General features: G+C 40.1%; 1 protein-coding gene across 3 annotated transcripts in view; it reads left to right on the top strand.

The window, feature by feature from the left end:
- Positions 1 to 21688, top strand: part of IDE (insulin degrading enzyme) — a 115705-nt gene extending 94017 nt beyond the window's left edge. For all 3 annotated transcript variants that reach the window (XM_060191936.1, XM_060191935.1, XM_060191937.1), the window contains exons 18-25: positions 6182 to 6273; positions 8228 to 8339; positions 10233 to 10400; positions 13611 to 13883; positions 16732 to 16793; positions 17474 to 17546; positions 18394 to 18461; positions 19449 to 21688. In XM_060191936.1, coding sequence (XP_060047919.1) covers positions 6182 to 6273; positions 8228 to 8339; positions 10233 to 10400; positions 13611 to 13883; positions 16732 to 16793; positions 17474 to 17546; positions 18394 to 18461; positions 19449 to 19544 — 944 coding nt within the window. In that variant the 3' untranslated portion in view covers positions 19545 to 21688. The remainder of the gene's footprint in view (positions 1 to 6181; positions 6274 to 8227; positions 8340 to 10232; positions 10401 to 13610; positions 13884 to 16731; positions 16794 to 17473; positions 17547 to 18393; positions 18462 to 19448) is intronic.
- The last annotated feature ends 4350 nt before the right edge of the window (positions 21689 to 26038 follow it).

Here is a 26038-nt window from a genome sequence, read left to right as displayed (position 1 = left end):
TACATACAATGTTCACGTTTCCCAAAGAACTCACATCTTTGGTTCTACCAAAGCCAGGTGTTCATACTTTGTAATATAACCATGACAGCTTTTAAGTTCAGTTTAGTCACATTCATTTTTTGTCTTTTCAACTTGAACTCACAATAGTTTGTTATTACTGTTCATGGATTACTGTAGCTAACTAGATGTTTGACATAAGTTTTTCCTTTGATGATACTGAAATTTTCAGAAGGAAAAAGTTTGAGCTTGAAAGTCTTAATCACAGGGGCCAGGCGGTGTGCACCTGGTTGAGTGCATATGTTATAGTACTCAGGGACCCGGGTCCGAGCCCCCGATCCACACCTACAGGGGGAAAGCTTTGCAAGTGGTGAAGCAGGGCTGCAGGTGTCTCTCTCCCTCTCTTTCTCCCCTTTCTTGATTTCTGGCTGTCTCTATTCAATAAATAAGTAAATAAATAAAAAGATAATTTTTTAAAAAAGAAAATCTTATCACAGAAAGAGTACTCGTGCATCTTTTTTTTAATTTATAAAAAGGAAACACTGATAAAACCATAGGATAAGAGGGGTACAACTCCACACAATTCCCACCACCAGATCTCCATATCCCATCCCCTCCCCTGATAGCCTTCCTATTCTTTATCTCTCTGGGATTATGGACCCAGGGTCATTAATGGGGTGCAGAAGGTGGAAGGTTCTGGCATCTGTAATTGCTTCCCCGCTGAAGATGAGAGTTGGTAGGTCGGTCCATACTCCCAGCCTGTCTCTCTCTTTCCCGAGTGGGGCGGGGCTGTGGGGAAGCTGGACTCCAGGACACATTGGTGGGGTCATCTCTCCAGGGAAGTCCGATTGGCATCATGTTAGCATCTGGAACCTGGTGGCTGAAAAAACAGTTGACATTTAGAGCCAAAATATCGTTGACTAGGGAGTCGGGTGGTAGCGCAGCGGTTTAAGCGCACATGGGGCAAAGCACAGGGACCAGTGTAACCCCCAGTTCCCCACCTGCAGGGAGTCGCTTTACAGGCAGTGAAGCAGTTCTGCAGGTATCTGTCTCCCCCCCCCCCGTCTTCCCCTCCTCTCTCTACTTCTCTCTGTCCTATCCAGTAACAATGACATCAATAACAACAATAATAACTACAACAATAAAACAACAAGGGCAACAAAAGGGAATAAATAAATAAAAATTGTTGACTAATCATGAACCTAAAGGCTGGAAAAGTTCATGTAAATAGTTGGGTGGGTCTCTGTTTTATAGATAGTTAATCGTCCTATTTTAGTTATATTCCAAACAGCCCATGACTATACTAGTTTTTTGTTGTTGTTTTTTCCTAAGCCTGACATCTGATATGCAGGTGGATCTAAGGTATTATCTGGGGAGAGAATGTCATGGCTGAAAAAAGGACTAGAAAGATGGATCAGGGAAGAGAATAACTCAAATATAGGAAAGGTATATAAATATTTTGACTGTAAACCCCATGGATTTGATCTGATCCAGGGCCCATATTCAGCTTAGGAGCCTATGTGACCTCTGCATCCCTATAGATCTGAGCTCACATTCTGTGGTCAAGAGTAGGAATGTTCGAAGCTGCCCCAATTTCAGGACCCATCTTCCTCAGGTGGAACATAGAGTATGTTTTCCAGCCTCCCTTAGGAGGATGGAACATTCTTCACCATTGTTGATCCCAAGTTGAGGGTGAGGTCCTATGGGGGCCCACAAAGAGGTCTATTGTGTTGTTCCTGATCAAGATGACCAGTAACAATGGAGAGAGGGATCTGTTCGAAGTCTAGGCCCATCATGTCTGTTTGGGAATCTCAAGACTCCCCCACTAGGGACCCAGCTGATGGGGTGGCCTGATAGTGACTAAAGAGTCATTGTTAAAGTATGCCAGTCTCTTGCCCTAATTCAGCTTTTGTAGTCCTTGCTTTGCTAAGGTTAGCTTTGGAGTGAGTGAGGGAAGTATAATAGAAGTAGGTGAGGAGGGTGTCTTCAGTCTAGTCATTTTTTTAACCAGAACACTGTCTTATCACAGAAAGAGTACTCATGCATCTTTTTTTAGTATTTTTTTTTCTTTTTGGGGGGACTAGTGGTTTACAGTCAACAGTAAAATACAGTAGTTTGTATATACATAACATTTCTCAGTTTTCCACATAACAACTCAACCCCCACTAGGTTTTCCTTTGCCTTTTTAGTATTTTTTATTTGCTTGCTTATTTATTTATTTATTTATTTATTCACTTGTTTATTTGATAGAGACAGAAATAAAAAGGGAAGGGAAAAATAGAAACACAGAAAGAGAGAGAAATACTGCTTCACTACTTGCAAAGCTCTCCCCCTGCAGGTGGATAATGAGGGGCTTGAACTCGGGACCTTGCACATGATAGATAACATGCACTCAGCTGGGTGTGCCACCACCCAGCCTGAGTATTCATGCATCTTTCTTTCTGTTGAGTTCAACTAGAACCTAGAAAATATGTAGCCGCTGGGAGGTGACTCTGATAAAGTGTAGCACTTATGTGCATGAGATGCTGAATTCAGCCCCCAGGTTGACGTAGGCCAAAGTGATGCTATAGTTGACCTTTTCCTTCTTTCTCTAAATTATTATAGCTTGTAGGGGGGATAAAGTTAGAAATTATGTAAAACCCTTTAAAAAGTTATTTTTGTTTCACTTTCCCCCTAAAAATCTTAAAATTCGATTTTCGTGGAATTTTGCTTGCAAGTCCAAAATTCCTTGGCTTATGTCTTCCTTTTGTCTTCTCTATTTAATATCTAATATAATATGTCCACTATGTGTCTAATGTATGGGTATTGAATGAAATAAAATGCCTTCAGGGTTGTTTCATTGGAAAGAATGTAGACCGAAATCACCTTTTATTAATCATTTTCACTTCTCAGCATTAGTGTATTGGTTAGTATTTCTACCTAATCAGTAATAAGATAAAAGAATACTATTGAATTTTAATGCTCATTTATGACAAGTTGTATGTATTATGTAAAACTAAATTTAATGTTTTCAGTGGCAAAACAGGAACAAAGTATTTTATTGATTGTCTCAGGTATTGGGTAGGCATATAGGCTTTAAAATTCAGTACACAACATGCATTTTTAATCTGATATGCTAACATTTCTTTATAGAAGAATTGAGTCATTCATATCCAATGACAAGAATTTTATCTATAAAGGAAAAACACACACAATTAATTTTAACTGTTTTCTTTCCCCCAAGAAACTGGGCCAGTTTTCAGTGTACCCAAAAGCAGAAGTTAAAATTAAAAAAAGGTTTTTATTAGATTTGGTTACATTCTGAATAAGATGGTATGTAAATTTTAGGTAGAATTTTTGTTAAAGTATCTCATAAGATTTGTGAATGTGAGTCCTTTTTAAAATATGTTTTTTGAAGAGAAAGCACTTTTTTAACCAGAACTCATGGTGATGCTGAGGATTAAATCTGGGACTTTGGAGCCTCAGCCATGAGTGTCTCTTTGCATAACCATTATGCTATCTACCCCCATCCAGCACTTTTTTTTTTTTTGGTTTAAATTCTCTGCACTAATAAGACAGTCATTCTGTTTTGCTACATAAGCTTATATATTTTATAATACCGAGGTAACTTAATTGGAAGACAGTTTAATGTCAAGAGATTGCCTCCGTCATGACTCCTAAGTCACTTAGCTCTTCAGGTATCAAGGTAAGAAAAACATCAAAGTTCAGTATATTCTAACAGCATTTGCTGACTGCCTGACTACTATAGCCCCTGACCCAGGTCTTCAGGTGTTTGAAATTGAAAGAAAAAACAACAGTGATGAAGTAGATGGGATTTCTTACCTCGAGGAGCCCCAGTCTTAGGAGGCAGAGTATACGTGTATAATTCATTTTGGTAGAGGCCAAGAAACTAAATCTTATGATAAAGGTCTGCAGAGAGTATTGAGAGATTTTAATGAGGAACTCACTGGCTCTCAATTAACAACCGTGTGTGTGTGTGTGTGTGTGTGTGTGTGTGTGTGTGTGTGTGTGTGTGTGTGTTTTTCCTTAATTGAGAGCCAGTGAGTAGGATACTGAACTTGGAAGCATGAGATCTGAAGTTTTATCTCCAGCATTCCATGTGCCACACTGATGCTCTGGTTATTTCTTTCTCCCTCTCTATGTTGATAAATAAATTAAATATTTTTAAAATAGCAATTATTAATGCTGGCAGTGTTCACTATAGAGTACTTAAATGGGGGGGGGTTAAGAAAAAAGCAGGGCATTTATATAGTTTCAAATTATCTCCTTCAAACATAAGCATTTATTAGTTACAGTGTACAGAGTTGATATTGATAGGCAGATAACTTTACCTGATTTTTCATAAAGCTTATGAGTTAACTTGGTTATAACTAAAATAGTATACTTATAGTAAAGACATCTCTTTTTTTCTCTTCATTTTTTTTAATTGGGGAATTAATGTTTTACATTCAACAGTAAGTACAATAGTTTGTACATGCATACCATTCCCCAATTTCCCATATAACAATACAACCTCCACTAGGTCCTATGAATCCTTGGACCTGTATTCTCCCCACCCACCCATCCCAGAGTCTTTTACTTTGGTGCGATATGCCAATTCCATTTCAGGTTCTACTTGTGTTTTCTTTTCTGATCTTGTTTTTCAACTTCGGCCTGAGAGTGAGATCATCCCATATTCATCCTTCTGTTTCTGACTTATTTCACTCAACATGATTTTTTCAAGGTCCATCCAAGATCGGCTGAAAATGGTAAAGTCACCATTTTTAATAGCTGAGTAGTATTCCATTGTGTATATATACCACAACTTGCTCGGTCACTCATCTGTTGTTGGACACGGGGGTTGCTTCCAGGTTTTGGCTATTACAAATTGTGCTGCCAAGAACATATGTGTACATAGATCTTTTTGGATGGATATGTTGGGTTTCTTAGGCTATATCCCCAGGAGAGGAATTGCAGGATCATAGGGTAGGTCCATTTCTAGCCTTGTGAGAGTTCTCCAGACTGTTCTCCACAGAGGTTGGACCAATTGACATTCCCACCAGCATTGTAGGAGGGTTCCTTTGACCCCACACCCTCTCCAGCATTTGTTGCTGTTACCTTTTCTGATGTATGACATTCTCACAGGAGTGAAGTGATATCTCATTGTTGTCTTGATTTGCATTTCTCTGACAATCAGAGACTTGGAGCATTTTTTCATGTGTTTCTCGACCTTCTGGATCTCTTCTGTGGTGAATATTCTGTCCAAGTCTTCACCCCATTTTTGGATGGGGTTATTTGTTGTCTTGTTGTTGAGTTTGGCAAGCTCTTTATATATGTTGGTTATTAAACTCTTATCTGATGTATGGCATGTAAAGATCTCCCATTCTGTGAGGGGTCTCTTGGTTTGGGTAGTGGTTTCTTTTGCTGTGAAGAAGCTTTTTAATTTGATGTAGTCCCATAGGTTTGTACATGCCTTAGTCTTCTTTGTAATTGGATTCGTTTTATTGAAGATGTCTTTAAAATTTATGTGGAAAAGAGTTCTGCCAATATTTTCTTCTAAGTATCTGATAGTTTGTGGTCTGACATCCAAGTCCTTGATCCACTTGGAATTTACTTTTGTATTTGGTGAAATATAGTGATTCAATTTCATTCTTCTGCATGTTTCAACCCATTGTTTCCAACACCATTTGTCTAAGAGACTCTGCTTTCCCCATTTAATAGTCTGAGCCCCTTTGTCAAAGATTAGATGTCCATAGGAGTAAAGACATCTGACAATCCCTTCACCAAGGGATGAGTGTGAGCATCACTATAACACATCAGGGCACACATCCTCCATAGTATTCTTCATGACAATATAGAAGCTCAGCTTAAACATAAGGAAAAATGCTCAACAACCACAAATGAGGAAATTCAGTAAAGTAACTGAACACTAATCTTGAAAAATCTTCAGGATATGAAAGACAAGGACAGACTGAGAACTGTCATAGAGTAGAGGAAATTAAGGATACTTGACAACTAAAGGCAAGGAGAGATGTTTTATTAGGTCCTGAAACAAAAATGAATTTTGGTGGAAAATCTGAAATTCAAGTAAAAGCTATATTATTGTACCAGTGCCCATTTAACTTTTCAGTCTCAAATTATCTCTAGACTTGTTTTCTTAATAAAATCTCCTAGGTAGAGCTTATCATATTTTATACATTTGCAGATGTCACCCTTCCTCGCCTTAAGGCCTTCATACCTCAGCTTCTTTCACGGCTGCACATTGAAGCCCTTCTCCATGGAAACATAGCAAAGCAGGTGGGTGGTTGAAGTTTTAGCAGTCTTTTATGCATCAGTGCAAGAGATTTTATTACCCCCCATCTATCTAAAGACTAACACTAACACACTCGTGTTCACTCACTCGGCTTTCTTTGCTTTGTGGAGGAAGGTCAGAGAGAGCAAAAGGGGATAGAATGATCATGATTAACTGTAGGGCTACTTTTACTGCTGCCTATTTGTGCTCAGTTTCCTTACTTGTAAACTTAGAATCAGATAGATTAAATTAAAGAGCAGATTCTCTGTAAGGCATGTAGAAAGTACTCTGGAATTCCCATGATAGTCTGTCACAAGAGTCTATACACACACACACACTTTTTTTTATTTATAAATTCACTTCCTAAATTTATTTATTCATTTATTTATTTATTGGGTAGAGACAGCCAGAAATCTAGAGGGAAGGGGGTGATAGAGAGGAAGAGAAAAAGAGAGACACCTGCAACAACAGCTTCACCTCTCAACAAAGCTTTCCCTCTACAGGTAGGGAGACCAGGGGCTTGAACCCAGTGCTTGTGCATTGTAACATGTGCACTCAACCAGGTGCACCACTACCTGACTCCCACTCTCTGCCACAGTTACTACTGCCTTCAAAACAATGTACCTACATTCAGGGGCTAGTAACTGTGACAAGGCAAGGTCCTTACTAAGGCCAGTTTTATTCAAAATAAAGCTTAAATTCACCTTCTTTGCTTTGCTATAACCCCAAGTGTCTGTGATCAGGGTTATTCTCTTGGAATCAGATTTCCTGTCATTGTACAACTCCAGCTTCAGCAGGTGTTACATGCACATGGTACAGTGCATGTACCCAGTTCAATCCCCCTGGTCCCCACCTGCAGGGAGGTTGCTTCATGAACAGTGAAGCAGTCCTGTAGATGTCTCTATCCCTATCTCTTAGCTCCTTCTCTCTTGATTTCTCTCTAACTGTATACAATAAATAAAAATTTTTAAATTTTTTTTCTTTTTGCCTCCAGGGTCATCACTGGGGCTTGATGCTGACACTATGAATCCACCACTCCTGGTGGCCATATCTTTTTTCTTTCTTCATTTTATTAAATAGAGAAAGATAGACACCTACAAACCTGCTTCACTGCTTGTGAAGCTTCCTCCCCCACCACAAGTGGAGAATGGGGGCTCGAACCCAGATCCCTCCTTGTGCATAGTACTGTGTGCACTTAAAGGGGGGTGGGTGTCACTGCCTGACCCCTTAAAACTTTTTCAAAAACATTTTACGGGGGAGTCAGGCGGTATAGCACAGTGGGTTAAGCACATGTGGCGCAAAGCACAAGGACAGGCATAAGGATCCTGGTTCGAGCCCCCGGCTCCCTGCCTGCAAGGGGAATCGCTTCACAATTAGTGAAGCAGGTCTGCAGGTGTCTCTCTTTCTCTCCCCCTCTTTCCCTCCTTTCTCCATTTCTCTCTGTCCTATCTAACAACAATGATAACAATAACAACAGTAAAAAGGGCAACAAAAGGGAAAATAAATAAATATAAAAAATCTTAAAATAAAAAAATAACATTTTAGGGAGTTGGGTGGTAGCACAGCAGGTTAAGCGCACATGGTGCAAAGCACAAGGACCGGTGTAAGGATCCCGTTTCAAGCCCCGGGCTCCCCACCTGCAGGGGAGTCGCTTCATAGGCAGTGAAGCAGGTCTGCAGGTGTCTGTCTTTCTCTCCCCCTCTCTGTCTTCCCCTCCTCTCTCAATTTCTCTCTGTCCTATCCAACAACGACAACATCAACAACAACAATAATAACTACAACAAAACAACAAGGGCAACAAAAGGGAAAATAAATAATAATAATAATAAACATTTAAAAATATTTTTTATAATAAACTAGGTTAGTTTATTTCACAATTTGGATATCTTTGTATTGTGTGTATACTGTTTTATTGACAGTTTTTTACATAATATATTTATCTTTATCTTTGTCTTAAAGGCTGCATTAGGAATTATGCAAATGGTTGAAGACACCCTTATTGAACATGCTCATACAAAGCCTCTCCTGCCAAGTCAACTGGTTCGATACAGAGAAGTTCAACTTCCTGACAGTAAGTTGAAATGTTATAGTTTTGGTATGCTCTGCTTTGGTTAGTTTTTTGACTGCTTCCAGGTAGGTTGAATTCACTTCGATGTTTACCTGTAATAATAATAGAAGTAGTGGCCTGGGAGGTGGCGCAGTGGTAAAGCTTTGGACTCTCAAGCATGATGTTCCGAGTTCCATCCCTGGCAGCACATGTGCCAAAGTGATGTCTGGTTCTTTCTCCTCTCCTCCTTTCTTTCTCATAAATAAATAAAATCTTAAAAAATAATAATAAAATAAAAGTAGACTGTTAACTTTAGTTATAGAAGTTAAAGAGAATTCTGCCAGAAGATTCTCTGTAGGAAACCAAAGTAAAAAAAAAAAAAAATCTTTAAGAGAGTAATACTGGAAGGGGCCAGGCAGTGGCACAGCTGGTTAAGTGCACATTTTATTGTAACCAAGGATCCAGGCTTGTGCCCTCACTCCCCACCTGTAGGGGGGATGCTTGGAGAGCAGTGAAGCAGGTACTACAAGTATCTCTCTCTGTATATCCCCCTCCCCTCTTAATTTATCTCTGTCCTATCAAATTAAAAAAAAAAAGCCACTAGGAGCAGTGGGTTCATAATGCAGGCACCAAGCCCCAGCAATAACTTTGGAGGCAAATAATTAATACTGGAATTGACTAATTATTCCCCCCCCCCTTTTTTTGCCTCCAGGGTTATTTCAGGGGTTTGGTGCCTGCTCTACAAATCCACTGCTCCTGGTGGCTATTTTTTTACCTTTTGTTGCCCTTGTTGTTTATTGTTATTATTGCTGTCATTGCTGTTGGATAGGATAGAGAGAAATGGAGAGAGGAAGGTAAGACAGTGAGGGGGAGAGAAAGATAGACACCTGCAGATCTGCTTCACCACTTGTGAAGCAACCCCCCTGCAGGTGGCTCGAACTGGGATCCTTTCGCCAGTCCTTGTGCTTTGCGCCATGTGCGCTGAATCTCTTGAGCTACCACCTGACCCCCATAACTAGTAAATCTAAAAAATCATTTTGTATTTTTTAAAAAATGGGCCAGGTAGTGGCACACCTGGTTGAGTACACATGTTACAATGCTCAGGGACCCAACTTTGAGTACCCAGTCCCCACATGCAGGGGAAGATTTGCAAGTGGTAAAGCAGTGCTCCAGGTCTGTTTCTCAATCTCTCTCTCTCTCTCTCTGTCTTTCGCTCCCTCCTCCCCTCTCTTATCCCCCCCCACCCTCTCTATCCAATAAATAAAGATAATTATTTATCCCACCTCAGGGGGGAAACTTGTCAAGCAATGAACCAGATACTGCAGGTGTCTCTCTGGCTCTTTCCCTCTCTATTCCTCCCTCCCCTCTTAATTTCTCTCTGTCCTATCAAATAAAATATGGGGGGGGACAAATAAAATTAACTAATTAACTAAAAAAAAGGCATTAGTGGCTTTAAATGGAGACTTATATGTATCAGTATCAGGTTCTAATTTGCTACATATATCACATTGTACATATTAACTAGATCTTATTTAGTATATTTTCTTTGCTCTAAATTTCATGAATATTTATTGAAGACATACCAGGGCAGAGAGTAGATAGCATAATGGTTATGCAGACAGACTCTTATGCTCTCATGCCTGAGGCTCCAAAGTCTCAGGTTCAATCCCCTACACCACCATAAAATTAAAAAAAGAAGAAGAAGAAAAGAACTTTAAAAAAAAGAAAAAAAGACTTACCAAATCATTGAATTAGCCCCTTGGGCAAGTTGAGTTTCACATTCTTAATTAATTAATTGACGTTTTATAATTGCAAAAAAAAAAACACCAAGCAAATTGAAACAACTTTAGAAAGCCAGAGAAATATGAATTTTATTCAACCCTGAATAGCTTTTTGAACTTGCTGCTTTCTTCTTAGGAGGATGGTTTGTTTATCAGCAGAGGAATGAAGTTCACAATAACTGTGGCATCGAAATATACTACCAGACGGACATGCAGAGCACTTCAGAAAATATGTTTCTGGAACTCTTCTGTCAGATCATCTCTGAACCTTGCTTCAACACCTTGCGCACCAAGGAACAACTGGGTGAGAAAGAATGGGGGTATATAGTAGAATAAACAAAGAAGCAGTTCTTGTCAGACCCAGAAAACATCCTCCATGTATGTAGTAGTGCTTCAGGCATGCTTTATTCAGAAAGACTTGGGAGAAGGCACTGGGGAGGGACTGAGAAATGGCTCTCCTCATAGAGTAAGGGAGTACCCTGCACAAGGGAATGCTTCTCAAGAGGTAGGGCAGTGAGTGCTGTGGTGTCTCTCTGTTTCTACAAAAGAAAAAATAGGTCTACTAGGAACAGTAGAATCATAAATATGAAGTTCTGACAAAGCCCCAGCATTAGAACAAATAAAAAGGAAGAAAGAAAAAGAAAAACTTGTGAGAACTTTGTGGTGATCTACTTGTAAAAGATAAACAGTGCCTTTGAACATTAAAGGTATACTTAGGGGAGTGGGATGGTAGCGCAGTGGGTTGGGCACACATGGCGCAAAACGCAAGGACCGGTATAAGGATCCCAGTTCGAGCCCTGGCTCCCCACCTGCAGGAGAGTCACTCCACAGGCGGTGAAGCAGGTCTGCAGGTGTCTGTCTTTTTTTCCTCCTCTCTGTCTTCCCCTCCTCTCCCCATTTCTCTCTGTCCTATCTAACAACGACAACAGCAGTAATAACTACAATAAAACAACAAGGGCAACAAAAGGGAATAAATAAGTAAATAAATATTTAAAAAATAATCTTGGGAGTTGGGAGGTAGCACAGCAGGTTAAGCGCATGTGGCGCAAAGTGCAAGGACCGGGTAAGGATCCCAAGCCCTGCGGATCCCCACCTGCTGGGGAGTCTCTTCACAGGCGGTGAAGGAGGTCTGCAGGTGTCTGTCTTCCCCTCCTCTCTCCATTACTCTCTGTCCTATCTAACAACGATGACATCAATAACTACAACAACAAGGACAACAAAAGGGAAAATAAATATAAGAAATAATAATCTTTTTTTTTTAAAAAGGTATACTTGGTGTGGGGGTGGGGTGGAATAGCATAATGGTTATGCAGAGATACACACTCATGCCTTAGATTCCAAAATCTAGGTTCAGTCCCCTATACCACTATAACCAGAGCTGAGCAGTGCTCTAGTTAAAAAAAAAAAAAAAAAGTTAAATTAAAAATTACTTAAGGAGATAACATTGTTTACTTTACATATACATCAATTAAGAGAATTTTAGGGGGAGGAGAAGAAGATGCCAAAGGCAGACTCATGACAAAGTGGAAAGGATGTCATCCAGAAAAACTTAACACTCACATGGTCCATGGTCCTCGAGGTGGTATAGTAAGTAGATGAATCGGGAGTCGGGCTGTAGTGCAGCGGGTTAAGCGCAGGTGGCGCAAAGCACAAGGACCGGCATAAGGATCCCGGTTCGAACCCCGGCTCCCCACCTGCAGGGGAGTCGCTTCACAGGCGGTGAAGCAGGTCTGCAGGTGTCTATCTTTCTCTCCTCCTCTCTGTCTTCCCCTCCTCTCTCCATTTCTCTCTGTCCTATCCAACAATGACAACAACAATAACTACAACAATAAAAAAAAAAAAAGGGCAACAGAAGGGAATAAATAAATAAAAAATAAATAAATAAGAAAAAAAAGTAAGTAGATGAATCACTGGAATTTCAAGCATGTCCTAAAGTCATTCCCTGGTAGCACATGTACTAGAGTGATGTCTGGTTCTTTGTCTCTTTCTCCTCCTGTCATTCTTCATGAATAAATAAATAAAATCTTTTTTTTTTTAAATAAAATCTTAAAAACAAAACAGAAAAAAACTTTAGAATATCTGATAGGCAGGAAATAGCTGTTCTTTGTATCATTTCTTTATATTCTGGGACATATGAGTGACTTTTATTTATTTATTAATGAGAAAGATAGGAGGAGAAAGAGAAAAAACCAGACATCACTCTGGTACATGTGCTGCTGGGGACTGAACTCAAGACCTCATGCTTGAGAATCTAGTGCCTTAGCCACTGTGCTACCTGCTGGACTACCTTTTTTTTTTTAATTGGAGGAATTAATGGTTTACAGTCAACAGTAAAATACAGTAGTAAACCAATTAGAAATGATGCATCAGGTCCCAAGAAGACCAAGGATGACTTTCAGGGTCTAGGAGCTGCACAGTGGCAGAATGCAACATGTGCCCGTGGGACTTGCTATGGGTTTCTTCCTCAGCACCACCAACAGCCAGAACTAATCAGTACCCTTGTCAAAATAAATAAGACCTTCAATTACTTGACTTCTTTTTATTTTATTTTTTTATTATTTTTCCTTTTATTGCCCTTGTTTTATTGTTGTTGTTGATGATGTCATTGTTGCATAGGACAGAGAGAAATGAAGAGAGGAGGGGAAGACAAAGAGAGGGAGAGAAAGATAGACCTGCTTCACTGCTTGTGAAGCGACTCCCTGCAGGTGGGGAGCCAGGGCTCGAACCAGGATCCTTACACCAGTCTTGCGCTTTGCGCCACAATTACTTAATTTCTAGATGCTGGTTTAGAGTTGATTATCTAACAAAAAAAAGTGTAATGGTATAACTGGTTTGAGTAAGGAATTTGAAGGGCGAAGGGTAGATAACATAATGGTTATGCAAAACATACTTTCATGCCTGAGGCTTCAAAGTCCCAGGTTCAATCCCCCCACACCACCTTAAGCCAAAGCTAAACAATGCTCTGGTAAAAAAAATAATAAGGAATAGGGAAGGAAGCAAAGCTAAGGCAATTGGTAGGGGATAAAAATGAGCCTGGCATTTTCATAGGTATTTAATATTGGTAATAGCTTTAACAGTGAAGGGAATTAATTAATAAGCAGACAAGGCAGCATGTGGAATGTGAATGATAATAGGGGTTTTATTTTAAGAAGAGTTTTGTCAAACTTTCTGACTATTCTCTAGAGAGCTCTTCTGTTCTCTCTTTAGGACCTGACCTGAGGATACCTATTTGCTCACATTTCTTCAAAAGTAAACTGATTTTAGTTGCTCTGTTGTGGTGGTGGTGGTGGTGGGGGGGGTTGTTGTTTTTCAGAGCACTCTTCAGCACTGGCTCATCACGGTGGGGTTGGGATTGAACCTGAGATGTTGAACTCTCAGGCATGAAAATCTTTTTTTGTATAACCACTATACTTGCTCCTTGGTTCTGAATGTGTACTTTGTAATACGCTGTGAAACACTAAGTGACTTAAGTCTCAAGGGCCTGAATCCTGACTGAGCTTTGTGTGTGTTTCAGGCTATATCGTCTTTAGTGGGCCACGTCGAGCCAATGGCATACAGGGCTTACGATTCATCATCCAGTCAGAAAAGCCACCTCACTATCTAGAGAGCAGAGTGGAAGCTTTCTTAATTACAATGGAAAAGTCCATCGAGGACATGACAGAAGAGGCCTTCCAGAAACACATTCAAGCATTAGCAATTCGTCGACTAGACAAACCAAAGAAATTATCTGCAGAGTGTGCTAAATATTGGGGGGAAATTATCTCCCAGCAATACAATTTTGACAGAGGTAAGGCAATTAAAGCCCCAACATTCATGGCTTGTAAGTGTACCATTTGAAGACATCCTACAGTATGGTGTTCATTTTGTAGGTGACTGTTTTAATGTTGATTTGAGGGGGGGTAGAGGAGGCATAGCATTTTTTTATTATTTCTTTATAGGGGGATTAATGTTTTACAGTTGACAGTAAATACAATAGTTTGTACATGCATAACATTTCTCAGTTTTCCACATAACAATACAACCCCCCACTAGGTCCTCTGTCATCTTTTTCCAGGACCTGAACTCTCCCCCCACTCACCCCAGAGTCTTTTACTTTGGTGTAATTCACCAACTCCAATTCAGGTTCTACTTCTGATCTTGCTTTTCAACTTCTGCCTGAGAGTGAGATCATCCCATATTCATCCTTCTGTTTCTGACTTATTTCACTTAACATGGTATCTTCAAGCCCCATCCATGATGGGCTGAAAATGGTGAAATCACTATTTTTAATAGCTGAGTAGTATTCCATTGTGTATATAGACCACAACTTGCTCAGCCACTCATCTGTTGTTGGACACCTGGGTTGCTACCAGGTTTTGGCTATTAGAAAGTGAGTTGCTATGAACATAGGTATGCACACATCTTTCTGGATGGATGTATTGGGTTCCTTAGGATGAGGCATAGCACTTTTAAAGAACTGTTGTTTAACAATAATTTCCTGCTAAAAGACTTATCTTTGTGTGTTGGTATGCTTCTAAATTCTGCTTCTAAGACCTTCTGTTTTGATCATCACATTAGGTTCGCTTGTATTACTTATGTTGTGGTCTATTTACATAATCACTGTTTTACCTGGGTCCCGCCCTGCCTGCAGGGTATTGGTTTAATCCCCACTGGTTAGATGGAAGCTTTCTATGTTCTGTTTTTTTTTTTTTTTTTTTTTTTTTTTTTTTGCTCTGCCCCCTCTCCTAGTTATTTTCCTTTCTCTTGCCACTTCCGGTAAGAGATGCATAAAAGGCGATGTATCTGATTAATAAACAAGATACTGCTTTCCAGCTCAGCCATGAGTCCCTGGTCATCTCTCTACCTCCCATGAAGCCAGCCCGGCAAATGGCGCCCGAACAGGGACTGGCATTTGTGATTTTTTCTAAAACTAGAACTCGTTCTACCTATATCTCATAACACTCTAATAAGTTATCTAATTTTACTTTCTGTGTTAATTCCATGCTCCCTGAGGCTCAGAGCACAAGTATATACCTATTTCACATGACACTAAAAAGTTAACAATTTGGTGGTCCGGAAGGTGGTGCAGTGGATAAAGTATGGGACTCAATCATGAGGTCCTAAATTCGATCCCCAGCAGCACATGTACCAGAAAGATGTCTGGTTCTTTCTCTCTCTCCTCTTATCTTTCTCATTAATAGTTAAATAAAATGTTTTTTAAAAAGTTAACAATTTGCTGATTGAACTTTTCATGAAATCAGTGCTACATAAGTGCACAGTACTTCTAACATTTGAGTTTAGGGAATCTTGAAAAAAAAATGTCACTATCTTTAGATTTGGGAGAGCTGTGCTTCTCCTGACATCTCCCGTCTATTCAGTTTTTATGTTTCTCCCTTCTCAGTTTTTACGTCCCCCCCCCCTTTCTTTATTTAATAGGACAGAGAGAAATAGAGAAGGAAGGAGAAGATAGAGAGGGAAAGAGACACCTGCAGTACTTGCTTTACCACTCATGAAGCTTCCTCCCTGCAGATGGGGAGCGGGGGCTTGAATCTGGTTCCTTGCACATGCTAACGTGTGCTTAACCAGGTGCACCACTAACTAGCCCCCTCTTTTTACATTTCTTAGCAGATATCAATAGAGTATGCTACTACACAGAGTTGTGTTTTCATTCTGACATCAACAAGTTAAGATGTTGGCCAAGTCACCTTCATTGGTCCCCCAGTTCCTTACTAACTAGCAATTGGATTCAGTACTAATGATAATAGCATCTGCCATTTGTTGAGCATTTACTATGTGCCTAGCATCATATAATTATCATCTTCCTTATTTTTCACTCCAGCCTCATTAGTTAACTGTTCCTAATATGCAGATATGGAAACTAAGTTTCACAACAGTTGAAACAACTAGACCAAGATCCAGTAGCTCATAAGTAGAGTATGTCCTCTTACTTTGAACATGAAACCTGCTCCCTCCTTACTTGTGTCAGTGATCACTTACAATATGGGAGTCAGGAAACAACTCATCAGGAGTCAGGAAACTTCTCATTAGAGAAGATGCTCCAGGTACAGTCCCCAACACTGAGCAGTTCTCTGGTTTCTATTATTCTCAATCACTCTCTTCTCTCTCCCTCTCATAAATATAAGTATAGTCTTTTTTTTTTTTTTTTGACAGGACAGAGAGAAATTGAGAGGGAGGGTAGTTAAGGAGGGATAGACACCAGCAGGTCTGCTTCACCACCTGTGAAGCTTTCCCCCTGCAGGTGAGGACCAGGGACTTGAACCTGGGACCTTGTGCACTGTAATGTGTGCACTTAACTAGGTGTGCCACCACCTGGTCCCTTTCTTCTTCTTCTAGCATTTGCCCTTCTTCCGTAGCCAGTTAACAGGTCAGGTTGAAAGCTGTCAGGAGCTGCTTGTTGCTGGCTTTGAAAGTGACTGGGATCCATGTGGATTCAGTCGGCTAGGAAGGATCGTCAGTTTCCCCATTGAATGGGTACTCACGGGATGCACCACGAGAAGGTCGATCCAATGCATCCCTAAAAATAAATAAGTATATTCTTTAAAGTGCTTGAATGACATGTATTGTCATTTGCTAGTATAGTGTCTTGAACTCTTTAGAATGGGAATATTAGTAAATCACTGTAATTACTTTCTCAGATAATACAGAAGTTGCATATTTAAAGACACTTACCAAGGAAGATATCATCAAATTCTACAAGGTAAGTTGAATTTGCAGAATTTTGACTGATAGAATGTGTTTCCAGTGCTTGCATTCAAAATTGGAATGATTTAGAGAAAATTAGCATAACACCTGACACAAAAATTTGTGAACCATTCCTACTTTGATGTTTTAAAATACATTTTAGTTGTGTTTACTACTTAACACCGGTTTACTTTGTGAAGTTTGGTGTCTGTTTCCAGTATCTAGCTCCTTTACCAACAAAAGAGTGTAGTCATGTTCAGCTTTTTATGGATTCTGTGGCACTCATTTTAAAGTGTTATTAGTAAGGGGCTGGGTGCTAGCACATTCATTTGATTGTACACCTTGCCATGCACAAGGACCCAAGTTCAAGCCTCTGGTCCCCACCTGCAGAGGGGAAGTTTCCTAAGCAGTGACAGTGCTGCAGATCTCTTTTCCTCCTTCTCTCCCTCCCTCCTGCTTCCATCTCAGCTCTTCTCTGTCTCTATCCAATAAATAAAGCATTATTATTTATAGGTGTTCAGAAAGATAATATCCTAATATAACTTACTATAATGTTTCCAGGATAGATGAAGATATTTCTTTCCACAAATCCTTTTATTCACTTAAAATTACAAATAATGCCTGATTGTGAAACTTGTAAAACCTTTTTACTTCTTGTTGGGGCAAAAGGGTGACCTTGCTGTTCTTACTACCTAGGAAATGTTGGCAATAGATGCCCCAAGAAGACATAAGGTTTCTGTCCATGTTCTTGCCAGGGAAATGGATTCCTGTAAGTATTAAATATCAATTTTTTTTAACATCAGCTTTTTAAAAGTTTGTTTGTTTTGGCGTGTAACGGCTTTCCTTTGCCTTAGCTGGAACCATATAGAATGTGGATGAAGGTGGGAAGGAAAACAGAAGGGGGGAGGGACATAGAGGCAAAAAATCTGCTTGATCAAAGTACAGTGAGAGAGAAGAAATAAAACAGCGAGGAAGAGTGCTAACACCAGGTAGCACAAAGCCAAGCTGGTCAAGGATTTCCAGGAAAGCATAGTTGTCTGGTAGTAAAACATCTCCAGAGAAGCTGTATAAAACCACTTCACATGGGGAGAAAGGGTAAGCAATTGATCTGTTTAATCCTTAGCCACTAACTCTTCTGACTATCTAGGTCCTTCAGTGGACAGAGTCTTATGAGTAAGGTTACTGAAGCACCTGTAGGAAGCCAAGGCTGTATAAGCACAGTGACATCCTGAACCATCACTGGGGTTTGTGGGGGTGTGGGAGGGGCAGACAACTAATCAAAACCTTGAGGAACAGGCAGCCTGAAAGAATTTGGGAAGTACATGAACTGATTCTGAATTTTATTTTTTGAATTGTTCTTAATATACTCATGTCATTAAGTGAAAAATGGGCTGAGGAGACAGCATAATGGTTTTGTAGAGACTTTCATGCTTGAGGGTCCAAGGTCCCAGGATCAATCCCTAGCACCACCATAAGCCAAAGCTGAGCAGTGCTGTGGTCTCTCCCTCCATCTGTATCTCTCTTATTAAAATTAATTAATTTTTTTTAAATAACTAACTTAATAAGTCATTAAAAGACTTAAAAAAAAAACACTAAATTTTTCATTATTTCAATAGGTCCTGTGGTTGGAGAATTCCCAAGTCAAAATGATATAAACTTGTCAAAAGCACCACCCTTGCCACAAGTGAGTAGTGTAAATGTTACAATAGATTGCACTAGTGGTGGAATTTCTACTTAGAACGAAGTTGTTTAGAGGGAGCCGGGTGTTAGTGCACCGGGCCAGTAGCACAGCAGGTTAAACACACATGGCGCATAGGGCAAGTACCAGCAGAAGGATCCTGGTTCGAGCCCCCAGCTCCCCACCTACAGGGGGGTTGCTTTACAAGCAGTGAATAGTTCTGTAGGTGTCTTTCCCTCCCCTCTCTGTCTTCCCCTCCTCTCTCCATTTCTCTCTGTCCTATCCTACCACAACAGCAATAATGACAACAATGAGGATAAACAACAAGGGCAACAAAAGGGGGAAAAAAATAGCCTCCAGGATCAGTGGATTCATAGTGCAGGCACTTGAGCCCCAGCAATAACCTTGAAGCAAAAAAAAAAAAAAGAAGGAAGTTGTCTATCAGGATACCTAAGACCTAAATGTTTTAGGTCATCAGGTGTTCAGTCCTCTTTTTTTAAGGTGTCCTTCCATTTAGTCAGGTCTCCATTCTTTTTCACAATGCCTGGCAGTCATATTTTCCCTTTTCCTCTGCTCTTGTCTGCCTTTGCCTCTAGTCTAAACTGTCATGTTACTCTCCAGTCATATCTGTTCCCGGCCTCATCTGTGGTGCCTGTGTATTCTCGTTACTGGCATTTGCTTGCTGGAGGAGAAAACCAGCAATGCAACCAGGCCCTTCTGGGTGAGCACACAAGCTTCTGCCTATTTGCTAAAGCCTGAGTGCTGAGCACTTACATACCAGCCTTTGTGTTCCAAGAAGTCGAGAATCTTTTCTTCTCTCACTTATGTTTGTAGATATTCTGGCCCTATTATTCCCGTAAGACAGGTCAGCAAAGCACAATATATGGAAGAGAAAATTACTAATTGTGGGGGTGGGGAAAGTTGATGTCCCGTTCAGTTTGCTTTTTGGCCAAATACACTAAAACTTTTTCTTTCTTTTCTTTTTTTCTGCAGCCCGAAGTGATCCAGAACATGACCGAGTTCAAGCGTGGTTTGCCACTGTTTCCCCTTGTGAAGCCACATATTAATTTCATGGCTGCAAAACTCTGAAGTTTCCCCACAGGTGGAAAAGTGCAAGTGAATGCATTCCTGAGTCTTCCAGGGGCCAGGAGAATAATCTTGGCCACTTCAATAGTTTCTGGTTCACTATTAGAGAGACAAACAGAAAAAAAATTCAGATGTCATTATGTAGAAATATCAAAGATCCAAAGTAATTAAATCACAAAATCGTATAGGTGTAGAATATTTTTGAAATACATGCCTCCTAAATATTTAATTTTTTCCTTTTCATCCTGAAGAGAAATTTTTCTTACATAACAATACTTAAGATGATATTCCTGTAGAATCTTCCCTTTGCTATAAAATAGTCAACTTGTCAGAAAATGCTTCAAAACATTTAGAAAGATAGACCTTTTTAAAAAAAATTGATCCTCAGATTTGCTTTCTATTTGATGGTTTCATATAAATCAGTGGAGAACATTACATTTGGCAGGTAATGAACAAAACAATGTCATTTCCTTTTATTATAGTGAAATTGATGATTATACAAGGCATGGTTTTAATCTTTTTATAAAATTTGAACATGTTTTTTATTCAAACTATAAAATGCTGGAAAACCTTAGATTACCCTACAGTGCTAGAAATACAGACTTAAGACCTTACATCAATTTTGTCCCAAACTGAATTTCTCAGGATTATTGTAATTTGTTTCTTTCTGATTGAATTAGATTATTGACATTCTCGTAGTTGGTTTGCAGTGTTTCATCAGTTTCACTTTTCCCATCAACATGTTGCTGTATTTATTTAACAAGAACAAATAAGAGTTAATTTTAGGTTCTACTGAGTGTGTGACATGCTTTTTCAACATCAGCTATTTACTATAAAATACCAAGAACTTTATACTGCCATGAAATTACTTCCAGAATGTGAACCAAAATATTGCCCCATTATGAATTTAAAAGACAAGTACATAGCCACCCTTTTGGAGGTACAAAAAAAAAAAAATGAAGCCTTGGGATCTTAAATAGTGATATCTGTAAGACTCTAAAATCCCTTTTGCTACCAGTCTAATCTTGCCTTAATATTATGTTGTTTTTGAATATATAAACATACAAATACAGACTGACTGGAATGGACTTTTAAAAAATATTTTTTTCATGAGATACTATTTTAGATGAAATTGTTACTGTGGATTTAATGACTTTTGAAATATTTACTGTTATTAAAACTTGCTTCAAGGAAAATTGTGAATATACTTTCACATACAGGTACTAATAACAGTAATGGTTTGTTGCCTGTTCCTCAGGCAAAGTCTAGAATGGCCTTTTCAAATGACATTTCACCTCCACATGAGTTGATTTGCCAGGACTTCTTTCTGTAAAGTCATCTCTCTCTTCATGGCCTAAGTTTTCACATTTGCCACTTTCCAAATCTAAATTTGGGGCAAGAATGATATAATATCACAACTGTGGAGGCTGCGTTCAAAAGCAGGGCTCCATTTCTACTATCAGATAAATGTGGTGCTGTAACTGTTTTTTTATCCCTACCTTCGGGGGCTTCTTTCTCTGAAGCCTGTCCATTAGAAGGTAGATGAGTCATCACTCCTTCTGATTTTAGGCATTTGTAGACTATGCAGCTTTTCACCAAACTGCAAATATATATGATCTAAATTTAGCCGTGAGTGTCTAAATCCACCACTGTAAGAGTAAATAATCCACCTATCTTTTCTGTGAAAAATTATGTGCTATTACTGAGTAACTTTGAGCTTTTCTTTTTTTTTTTTTAAATAGGTGAAATTTAATAGTGTCATTTTAGTGAGAAAGGCACTTGAAGAAGTCTGAAGGAGTCTCATGTAGTCTTCCAGGAACCTGTGATTACTGTCAGTGTGCTCCAGCATTGTCTGGTTTCCAAACTGGGTTGAGAGCTACTGTTGATCACTCAGGCATACTAATGGATTCATTTAAATGGGTCCAAGCTGCAGTCCATGAGCAATAACAGACTACCCCGGACACTGCTTTACACAGTGCTTCATAAATGAGATTTGTGGAACAAATTAACTTATATGTTACCAGTGAGTTTTTAAAAGTCCTTTTTTTTTTTTTTTTGCTAGTTGATGTGGAAGAAAGAGCATGTGACACAGCCAGTAAGGTGGAGTGCTAGGGTAACCCTGTTTACAATAAAATGCCTGAATTTAACCTCTGGAGTTGTTGGTATTTGTATTTTTATAGTTTTAGTGGCTAATCTTCAGGTTACTTTCAACATTCCAATTGACCATGGTCATTTTCATTGTTCCCAATACAAGATGCAGTGACTTTTTTTTTTTAAGTATATCTGGGTAATGGCAATGTAGTCAAATAAATGGGTCAATTTCACACACTTAAGAAGTAAATCACTATTGTAAAAAATAAGAGTCTCAGGGGGCTGGTTGGTGGTGCAGCGGTTAAGCATAGCATGAAGCACAAGGACCGGCATCAGGATCCCAGTTTGAGCCCCCGGCTCCCCACCTGCAGGGGAGTTGCTTCACAAGCCGTGAAGCAGGTCTGCAGGTGTTTATCTTTCTCTCCCCCTCTCTGTCTTCCCCTCCTCTCTCCATTTCTCTCTGTCCTATCCAACAACAACAATAACAACGATAAGCAACAAGGGCAACAAAAGGGAAAGAATAGCCCCCAGGAGCAGTGCATTCGTAGTGCAGGCACTGAGCCCCACCAATAACCCTGGAAGCAAAAATAAATAAATAAATAAAATTGAAATAAAATAAAAAATAAGAATCTCAGAGAGCCAGGTGGTGGCACACCAGGATAAGCACACATAACACAAAGCACAAGGATCCCAATTTGAGCCCCCTGGCTCCCACCTGCAGGGGCATCACTTTACAGGCAGTGAAGCAGGTCTGCAGGTGTCTATCTTATCTCTCTCTCCCCTCTCAATTTCAGTCCTATCCAAAAAAAAAAAAAGGAAAAAACAGCTGCAGGAGCAGTGGATTCGTAGTGCAGGCACCAAGCCCCAGCAATAACCCTAGAAGCCAAAAAAAAAAAGAATCTTAGAACTAAGGTTGAACTCCTAGCTGTGAGGATTGTTACTCAAATCCATTATGATTCATTCCTAGAAATACAGAGAACTGAAACACATGAATTTTCAGAAAAAAAAATAAAAAGTAACCAGCTGGTTTCTAAGAACGTAGGATTGTCCTGTTTATACCTGGGGGTGTGCTGGGGGCACAGAACTTTTTTTAATATTTATTTATTCCCTTTTGTTGCCCTTGTTTTTCACTGTTGTGGTTATTATTGTTATTGATGTCATCATTGTTAGGACAGAGGGAAATGAAGAGAGGAGGGGAAAACAGAGAAGGGGAGAGAAAGATAGACACCTGCAGACCTGCTTCACTGCCTGTGAAGTTGACCCCCCTGCAGGTGGGGAGCCAGGGCCTCGAATTGGGATCCTTATGCTGGTCCTTGGGCTTTGCACCACCTGCGCTTAACCCGCTGCTCTACCGCCCAGCTCCCTAAATGAATCTTTCATCTGCTTCCTATCTTAGTAGTATTCCTCCTGAATATAATGATGTGTGGACTGCATCAATATTCTAGGCTAGAAACTAAGGACTAAGCAGATTTCTTGTGAAATGTCTGTCTGAGCCAGCCGACAAACACAGGAGATTATCTTGATAAGTAGTAATTACTGGGGACTGGACATCTGTCAAATATCTTACTAGTGATATGGCAAGGGGGCCAGGAAGTGGCTCACCTGGTTAAGTGCTCAAACTACAGTGCACAAGGACACAGGTTCAAGGCCCTGGTCAACACCTGCAGGGTGAAAGCTTTACCAGGGGTGAAGCAGGGCTGCAAGGGTCTGTCTCTCTCCTTATGTCCTCCTCCCCTCTCAATTGCTGTCTCCGTCAAATAAATAATAAATATTGAAATATGGCAAGATGGTAAGACAAGAAACTAAGATTTGCTGTAGAAAAATATTTGTTTTTCTGTCTTTTGGAAATGTAAGTTTATAGGGGCCTAGTTGTAGCACAGTGGGTTAAGAGCAAATGGCAGAGACCTTCTACCTTCTGCAACCCACAGTGACCCTGGGTCCATGCTCCCAGAGGGATAGAGAATGGGAAAGCTATCAGGGGAGGGGTGGGATATGGAAATTGGGCCGTGGGAATTGTGTGGAGTTGTACCCCTCCTACCCTATGGTTTTGTTAATCCTTTCTTAAATAAAAAAAAAAGAAAAAAAATAGCTGATATTTCATTGTGTAAAGAGCACAATTGTTCAGCCACTCATCTGTTGTTGGACACCTTTTCCAAATAAATTACTCTAAATTTAAAAAAAAAAAAAAGAGCAAATGGCAGGAAGCCAAGGAGGCATAAGGATCCTCAGCTCCCCACCTCCAGGGGGGTCGCTTCACAAGCGATAAGGCAGGTCTGCAGGTGTCTACCTTTCTCTCCCTTTCTCTGTCTTCCCCTTCTCTCTCAACTTCTCTTTGTTCTACCCAACAACAACAGCAGCAATAACAACAATAATGACAACAACAAGGGCAACAAAATGGGAAAAATGGGCTCCAGGAGCAGTGGATTTGTGGTGCAGGCACTGAGCCCCAGCAATAACCCTGGAGGCAAAAAAAAAAAAAAGTAAATTTATTATTATCTTTATCAAGAGCAAGAGAAAGAAACAGAACATTACTCTGGTATAGGTGATGCCAAGTATTGAACTCAGAATCTCAAGTATGAAAATCCTGTGCCCTACCACTGTGTAACCACTTCCTTGCCTAAAAGCAGCTTTTCTTCCTTCTCCTCCTCCTACCTCCTCCTTTTTGTCTTTCCTGCTTTCCAAGGGGCAAATTTAATTTATGGTCATTGCCAGGTCTTTACTGTTCTGCATTCAGTTTTTCAGAGCAAAAAAAGGTTGGGGTGGGGAAGGGGGGAGACACCACAGCACTGGTTTCTCCCAGTGTCATAGTGCTCCAATGTGGTGCATGTAGCCTTGAACTTGGACAGTGTGACTATGCAGGTGCCCCTTCCTGGTGAACTATCTCAATAGTCCTCTAGGGACTAATTAAAAAGGAAATCTTGGGGGTCAGGCAGTAGCACAGTGGGTTAAACGCACATGGCATGAAGGCAAGGATCTGCTAAGGATCCCGGTTCAAGCCCTCAGCTCCCCACCTGCAGGGGGGGAGTCACTTCACAGGTGGTGAAGCAGGTCTGCAGGTGTCTGTCTCTCCCCCTCTCTGTCTTCCCCTCCTCTGTCCATTTCTCTCTGTCCTATTCAACAATGACCACATCAATAACTACAACAATAAAACAAGGGCAACAAAAGAGAATAAATATTTTTTAAAAAATTTTTTTAATTCATTCAAGTAGTCCAAGTCCAAGTTGCAGTACATCAGCAGTACAGACACCCAGAGCAGCCCCAGGTTTTGTGGCTTGTGGCAGTTTTAACCTCATGATGTTGGGAGGTAGTTATCACTCTCACACACACACACACACACCTTCTCTAAATATTATATATATATTTTTTTAATTTTTATATTTATTCCTTTTTGTTGCCTTTGTTTTATTGTTGTAGTTCTTGTTGTTGGATAGGACAGAGAGAAATGGAGATAGGGGAAGACAGAGAGGGAGGAGGGAAAGATAGACCCCTGCAGAGGAGTCACTTCAGAAGCGGTGAAGCAGGTCTGCAGGTGGGGAGCCCGGGAGCCTGTGGGCTCAAACTGGGATCCTTAATGCTGGTTCCTGTGCTTTGCACCACCTGCACTTAACCCGCTGCGCTAACGCTCTCTGTATTTTTTATATTGATGGTAAAAGCCAAGGATTTACATGTAACTATCTCCCTTTTAAAGCATTTTCTGCCCTAGTTCTTATCTAGCAGGGCCTCTGACCAATCCTTCTTCCTCCCTTTCTCTCTCTCTCCCTCCCTCTCCCTCCCCTCTCCCTCCCCTCTTTATGTTCTTTACAACTACTAAGTCACCTCACTGGCCCTAGACTCTTGAATCTTTGATAGTCTTTGCAGTCTAACAAATGACCCTTTGATTTTTATTCTTTTTTAAATGTGTCAATGAGAGGAAACATCATCACTCTGGTATATAGTGTCTAGTATTAAATACAGTATCTCATGCATGCAAGTCCAGCACACTACCCACTGTACAAACTTCTGAACCCCTCTATGATTTCTCTTGTCACTGTGAGTATAGATAATACTGAATGGTTAACGCTTTCTCTTCCAAGTCTTAACTTCAGAAATCATACAACATTGAAGACAGTGCCTACCTCCCAAAATTGACAGATTAAAAATCACTTTACAGATTGCAAGCCACTGCTCACAGTCATTTTCCACATAGGTCACTCACAATCTTTTAACATTAAAATTATCCTCATTGGGCGGGGGAGATAGCATAATGGTTATGCAAACAGACTCATGCCTGAGGCTCCTAAATCCCAGGTTCAATCTCCCACACCACCAGAAGCCAGAGCTGAGCAGTGCTCTGGTGTTTCTGTGTATGTCTCTGTATCTGTCTCAAAAATAAAATTAATAAAATTAAAAAAAAAAAACTATCATTA

This window comes from Erinaceus europaeus, chromosome 1 (genome assembly GCF_950295315.1).
Source record: "Erinaceus europaeus chromosome 1, mEriEur2.1, whole genome shotgun sequence".
Classification (NCBI taxonomy): Eukaryota; Metazoa; Chordata; class Mammalia; order Eulipotyphla; family Erinaceidae; genus Erinaceus; species Erinaceus europaeus.
This window is presented reverse-complemented; position numbering and strand designations above follow the sequence as displayed.